We start from the raw sequence: 6465 nt of genomic DNA on the forward strand, positions 1-6465 counted from the left end.
CTCCAGCCAGAGAGAGGACGGAAACTCCTGCGACTTTGACTGGGTGAGGGTTGAATACTGCTGCTAATGCTGCTAAATATGGAGGACACACTCACTGTACAGCCACACTCAGCAAGTTACCTCACATGTGTTTCTCCTGCTTTTTTTAGAGGGAACTGGAGATCCTCATGTTCCTCACTGCCATTGTGATGATGAAGAACAGGAGAGCCAGTAAGTCAACATCAACACTTGGGCTCCTACTGTGGGACCTTAAGTTATTTTTCATGCAGTTAACAGTAATTAAAGCCCAGAAACCTGAGTTATTGTTTTTTTAAATAATTTTAATTGCCCCATAGTTTTTATTTTGATTACCATCATATTGTTTCACCCTTTTCCTCCTTTGTCCCTGCACTTTCTGAACTGACTGGTTAAATAACATTTAGACAAAATCAGAACAATAATAGAAGAAATATTGTTCTGGGTCATTTGAAAACAACCACATTTGACTTGAAGTCTTATAAAAACAATACACAAACCATTAATAGACTCTTTGAGTCAGAAATTAGACATAGAGACTAAATGAACCACAGAGTAACTCAACTTCCCGCTCTACCTCAACATGTGGTATTGCATTTTCGAGTCTATAGTAGAACGTCACGTGCAGTATTCGGTCACTTGGATCGTTACCATGTGTTCAGGTTCCTCCGTGGATCAAGCTGCTGTTTGTTTATGTGTTAACACGGTGATGTCTTTGTTTATGTTTGTTTATGTTTTCAACAGTTTAATCACCATCATCACATTGGCCTGTGTTTTAACAATAAACTATTAATGATCAGGTGAAACTGCTGCTACTTTTCTGCACTTCTATTCAGGACGGAGGACGCAGTAATAGTTTAGTTAAACTTTAGCTATATTTGGGGTTTAATGTGTAACTGTTCAAAATAATATGTTTAAAAAAAATCTAACTCTCATCTTGAAACTGTAGCTTTGTTGTGACAACAGCGCGGTGCAGTCCAGCCCAGACTGTGACCTTGTGAAGGTTGTTCACCTGCTTCTTTCTCTCTGTCTGTCTGTTTCCCAGTCACACTGGAGCAACATATAGGAAACATCTTCCTGTTCAGTAAAGTGGCCAACGTCATCCTCTTCTTCAGGTTGGATGTCCGCCTCGGCATCCTCTACCTGGCGTTATGTCTTGGTGAGTGGCCTTGTATCGAAGAGAAAAATTTTCCTGTAAATCCCTTTAATCTTCCTTAACGTTTATGTCTAAGCAAACAGACATAAAAACTATCAAAGGCTTCTTCCTGTTTCCAGCTTTCGTCATGACCTGTAAGCCTCCTCTCTACATGGGACCTGAGTACATCAAATACTTCAGTGACAAGACCATGGACGTGAGTCAGTCTCAGAATATTACAATAAAAACACCTAGTACTGTATGTTCCGGACGGTGATCTATCATCTGTGACATTACTTTTCTGGTCTTTCTGACTTTGGATCAACAGATTTGTCTCAGTCCAAATGTCCTGCTCTGATTTTGTCCTTTGTTAGGAGGAGCTGCAGAGCGACAGTCGTGTCACCTGGATTGTTGAGTTTTATGCCAACTGGTCTTCAGACTGTCAGTCCTTTGCCCCCATCTTTGCCGACCTTTCGCTTAAGTAGGATTTCCTTCAACTTTGTTGAACCTTTCTCACGTAAACACATTTATACAGGATCAGGATGATAAAAGACAATTTACATGAACATTCAAACATTTCTCATGGAGCTTCTGCCCCAACAGGTATAACTGTGCTGGACTCAGGTTTGGGAAGGTGGATGTTGGACGTTATGGAGAGGTTTCACAGAGGTGAGCTTTTTTTTGTTTCTTTACATTTTGACTGTCTTAAACAGTTTAACACTAACTTAAGTGTTCATTTCTCCACAGGTACAAAGTCAGTACGTCTCCTCTGTCCAAGCAGCTGCCCTCACTGCTGCTTTTCCAAGGAGGAAAGGAAATAATGCGACGTCCCATGGTGGACAGTAAAGGGAGAGCAGTGTCTTGGACATTCAATGAGGTTCGTCGTTTGTTTTCTATTTTATTACCAGACACATGGAGAACAAACCAGATAAGGAAGTTATAATATGCTGATATCTTTTAAGGAATTTTCCCTCATTGACATTTTCCACTGGTCTTTGCAGAAGCCAACAATATAAATTGGAGTTTTTGTCTAAATAACTAATGAAGTTTGTTTTTTTCTACAGGAGAACATCATCAGAGAGTTTAACCTCAATGAACTTTTCCAGAAATCTAAGAAACTGAACAAAAGTCAAGGGACGAAGGTGGAGGAGCAGACAACCAGTCAGCCAGAAGAGGGCAGCAACAAGCTACACAATGGAACCCCAGAGAGGTCTGCAGAGAGCAAAAAAGACCAGTGAAATGGACAAAGGAGTTTCGTCTTTGCTTCTTCTATCATTGTGCCTCGTTATTCTTCAAGTCGTGGAACAATATGAAAAAGGTTCAAAAGCTGCACGATTTCATCTCCACGTCAGCAAATACCCAAATGAGCCACTTACTGTACCCTCACTTTTTTTGTTTGGGTCAAGGTGTTTGATGTTGTGGCTTGAATCTGTGCAAAACATCAAGCAGTGACTTATTTTCTTATACATATTTATTTATTTTTAAACAAATGTCTCGCTGTGTAGTTACTCTTGCAGCATCATTGCATGGAAACTCACGTTGCTTGGATTTTCAACTCGTGTTGACTGATGTCTGGTACTACAAAACCAAAGTAAACTATGAATATTTAAACAAATAAAAATCAACTGCAGTTCAGATTGACCATGTGTTCAGTTTTTAATCACACTGACCTGTGTATTCTTAAAAACCTGATCCTGACAAACCCTTTTGGAAATGTCTTTAATGAACTCGTTACAGATATTTGTGAAACTCGTTCCCACCCATCATCACAGCCCACAATCGTAATATTTTATCTCATACAGAAGTATATTTTTTTAATTCTCACACATCTTTAAATTGTTCAAGGGTTGCCATCCTTGACCAGAGAGGGAAGAAACTTACTTAACACTGGTTCTCTTCCATTTCCGTGTGACGGCTGCTGGTGCCACTAACAACGCTTCTTCTCTCATTATCACGCACACATGGACCCCACATGGGCATTTGACAAGATTCTCAAAAAGCTATGCACGCCAGTGAAGCATTCATCAAAACAAACCAAGAAATAACACACATGCAGACTGTAGAAAAAGCCTGACAGAAAGCAGCGACTGAGAGCAAACTGTACTGCTGCTGAGCTTCAAACCCCCGACCCCTGCCAAAAAATACGCTACTTGGAACCAGCTGCAGATGTAACAATGGGATCTGATATAGAAAAAAAAATACACCTTTAACCGCCACATTCTTGCTGACAATCTCATGTCATTTGTTGACGCATAGTTTAAAATAGATCTGTACCTTTAAATATATTTTTAAGAAAATAAACAAGACAATGTGTTTTTTCTTCAAAGTATTACATAAAAAGTCTTGTTTTACTACGAATGGATTTGAGGCAAATAAAATAAAAATGCCAACTGCACTCCAGTCAATTTATCAAATATCTATTTAGTGGCATTCAATGTTTCATTCTTCCACTTCCTCTCAAATAAAAAAAAACATCCCTTCACTTAAAAAAAGAATAAGACTGGTTTGAATGGGTGTCCAAAACAAGGTGGTCTAGTTTGGTGTAATAAATAAACCCCTCCCCCTCGCTGCTCCCGTTTGGATGGTCATCTATTAAAGGTTATTCTTTGCATTTTTTAAAGATCGCAGAAAACACAAAAGAGAAAAAAAAAAACACCAAAAAGACATGAAATGATTTTAAAGCTAAAACAGATTTTGCATAATGTCTCTAGCACAAACATTGCAAGCTTACATTTCACAACGATACTTGTGCTGGAATCATGATTCTGAAATTTCTTTGTGGCATTTTTTTTGTCCTTTTTCATAAAGAATTCAGCTCAATGATTTGCCTCCTGTGCGCTCAACGAAGAATCCTTCTCTTTGGACGATTATAGTTCCAGCAAGAGCTCATGATTGGCTGATGCAGCCATCCAATAAAAAGTGAGCAACTGATCTTAAATCGCTTTCAAAAGGAATAATTACACAGTATACATCTACCACCTGGCCAAAAGTCATCTTCAATGCCTGACAATTTTAAACCAGACCGTAATTGTAAGATTATATACATGAATATAAAACAATATCTTAAAAAAGATTTATAAAACTAAATGATACTGTGTGTAAAGGCTGGACTCTTTTTCTTTAAAACTCTCATCAAGCAACACGTCGTGTGGTCCGTTCAGACAGTGAAAAAGAAAGCGTTTTGATTGGTCGACAGTCCTGACTCATCACTCCTTCACTCTACATCCACTTGATATTTTCTTAAAATGCTGTCAGCACTCTGCACTGTGCTCGTGTACCACAGCAAAACAGCAAATCAGTGAATAGCTGTGTGACGACACAACTGTAGCTAGCTGTGCAGTGTTGCAGTCACATCAGTCTATGGCTCACGGAGTGGCTGAATGGACAGACAATAATCCTGTGGGGAAACTGACTCACGCCTCCCTGTTCCTCTTTGTTCAATACGTAAAGGCTGGAGAAGACCAAAGTCCCGTGGCATCACAAAGATCATAACCGGAGTACCAAGAACCACTCCTTCAGTCCGTTACAGCAGAAAACCGTTCTAATTTTAGGAGCCTGCGTGGCAGATAATGTCCAGCTCGATGAAGACAAGTAGTCCAGTGACACCCCCTCCTTTGTGATGGGTCATGGAGGACGCCTGTTGCTCACACTGATATCTCATAGGTGGTCCCCCCGACGCCTGTCACCTTCTTTACCCCGCCCCCTGGTTTGGATGTGGCGTGATTGGTCGAGACTGGGCGAGAGGTGAATCTGGTTGGACAGTCATAGGGAAGAGGAGGAAAGTGGGGAGGTGGGGGGTTGTGGGTAAAAAGTAAATTAAAGTGGAGGATAGAAAGGGATATGGAGATAGGAAAACGTGAGTTAACACAAAAAGCATTCGTCTAATGCATTGACTTTTTATAAGAAATGGATGGAGCCATCCAGCACCGAGCTTCAGTTGCATGGGGATGCAAGAAAAACAACAGGATTCCTCCACGTCTATCAGGAGTAACTCGTTTGGGAAATGTTAGTGTTGTAAACACAAAAAGGAAGTTGTCTATTCCAGGCAATGTGGTAAATAAAGTACCATGATCCATTTTTTAAAGCGGATACTTCAAAACCCAGCACAGTTCCTGTCTTCTGCTGGTGCTTTTACACAGAGGGAGCTACATCCATTTCTTTCATTCATGGGCTACAATCTGAAGATCCACTCTTAAGGCACCATGTGAAAAATTTGACGGCGACATATTCATTGGTACAGCACAGTGGTCATGCATGTGCTTAACACATATGGACATGCTTTTGACACAGATCCACAAACACCAATCTAAGAACTAAAGACCTTTGAAACAAACTAAACGTGCAAACCAAACGATCAAAGATTGCTTGGTAACGGTGAAAGAAGAAAAGGAAAACTCACACAGATCAGGAAGGAAGAGGAGGGCTGACACAAATCAGGGAGGAAGAAGGACAGAGTTATAACAAAAAAAAGAAGTAGAAGAGGAGCAGGCTAAGGATCTAGCGACGGAGCACTACTCACTGTGGAGCCTGTTGCCCTCCTCCGGCTCCTACCCCTCCCAGCACAACACCTCCTCCTGCAGGTCGAGGCTTGTGCTGAGGCCCTGCATCTCCACTGTGAGCCTGAGATTTGCTGAGGGAGAGGCCGCGAGGCGGCGGAGAGACAGGGGGCTCCAGGGAACGAGCCCCAGGGGATGAGGACGAGGAGGAAGGGTTACGAGGGCCTCGGGTGGAGGGGTCCTGGTTATGTTGGAGCAGGTGCTGGGTCTCAGGAGGGGGAGGGCTGACGGCACGCAGGTAGGCCCTATGAGGGGAGGAGAAAGTGGCAGAGCCCTGGAGCAGCTGCCCCTCCCTCTGCTGGGCAATCTGAGCTGAGAGGAAGGGCGACATGTAGCCCTGCAGCGGGGTACTGGGCAGCGCCACCTCAGTGCGGCCTGTGATAGCCGCCGAGGGAAACAGCTTTTGTGGCGACAGCTCGTGGGCCGCCGACTCAAACTCTGGGCTCTCGGATGGCGTTAGAAGGCTGTCGTAGGACAGACTGCCATTCCGAGGCGTTTGATTGGCCAGGCTTTTGTAGCTGGTGTCTGTGGTGCCCTCTGAGTGGAGGGTGGCCAGAGGGTTGTGTGCTGTGTGCGCCGAGCGCAGGCTGGAGGTGTGTGAGCCACCGGTGGACAGAACGAGAGAGGATGGATAGGAGGTGTAGGAGCGACCGGTCAGGGAGTAACCTGACATGCCCCCAGGCACCACCCCAGCAGTTCCGCCTGGGCCCCCGGGGCACTCAACCCACTCCCTTCCCCCCCCGCTTTCCGCCCTCATCC

The 6465-nt window shown here is 43.3% G+C and overlaps 2 protein-coding genes across 6 annotated transcripts in view; one reads left to right on the forward strand and one right to left on the reverse strand.

Annotated features, from left to right (window-relative positions):
- The window catches only part of tmx2a (thioredoxin-related transmembrane protein 2a), a 3452-nt gene extending 243 nt beyond the window's left edge, over window positions 1-3209 (forward strand). Inside the window, 8 exon segments of the mRNA XM_008327048.3 lie at window positions 1-43; window positions 150-210; window positions 1061-1174; window positions 1291-1367; window positions 1525-1631; window positions 1754-1819; window positions 1898-2027; window positions 2215-3209. The exon segment at window positions 1-43 is cut by the window's left edge and continues 39 nt beyond it. Of these exon segments, the coding sequence (XP_008325270.3) occupies window positions 1-43; window positions 150-210; window positions 1061-1174; window positions 1291-1367; window positions 1525-1631; window positions 1754-1819; window positions 1898-2027; window positions 2215-2388 (772 nt within the window). The 3' untranslated portion in view covers window positions 2389-3209.
- zdhhc5b (zDHHC palmitoyltransferase 5b) overlaps window positions 2813-6465 on the reverse strand; it is an 11849-nt gene continuing 8196 nt past the window's right edge. For 4 of the 5 annotated variants that reach the window (XM_025062913.1, XM_025062912.1, XM_008327046.3 and 1 more), the window contains 2 exons: window positions 5670-6408; window positions 2813-4900 (listed from right to left, as the gene is read on the reverse strand). In XM_025062913.1, the coding sequence (XP_024918681.1) occupies window positions 4795-4900; window positions 5670-6408 (845 nt within the window). In that variant the 3' untranslated portion in view covers window positions 2813-4794. Of the gene's footprint in view, window positions 4901-5549; window positions 5574-5669; window positions 6409-6465 lie in introns of all 5 variants that reach the window. The other variant, XM_008327047.3, reaches the window with a different exon arrangement.

This window comes from Cynoglossus semilaevis, chromosome 15, assembly GCF_000523025.1.
Source record: "Cynoglossus semilaevis isolate Cse_v1.0 chromosome 15, Cse_v1.0, whole genome shotgun sequence".
Classification (NCBI taxonomy): Eukaryota; Metazoa; Chordata; class Actinopteri; order Pleuronectiformes; family Cynoglossidae; genus Cynoglossus; species Cynoglossus semilaevis.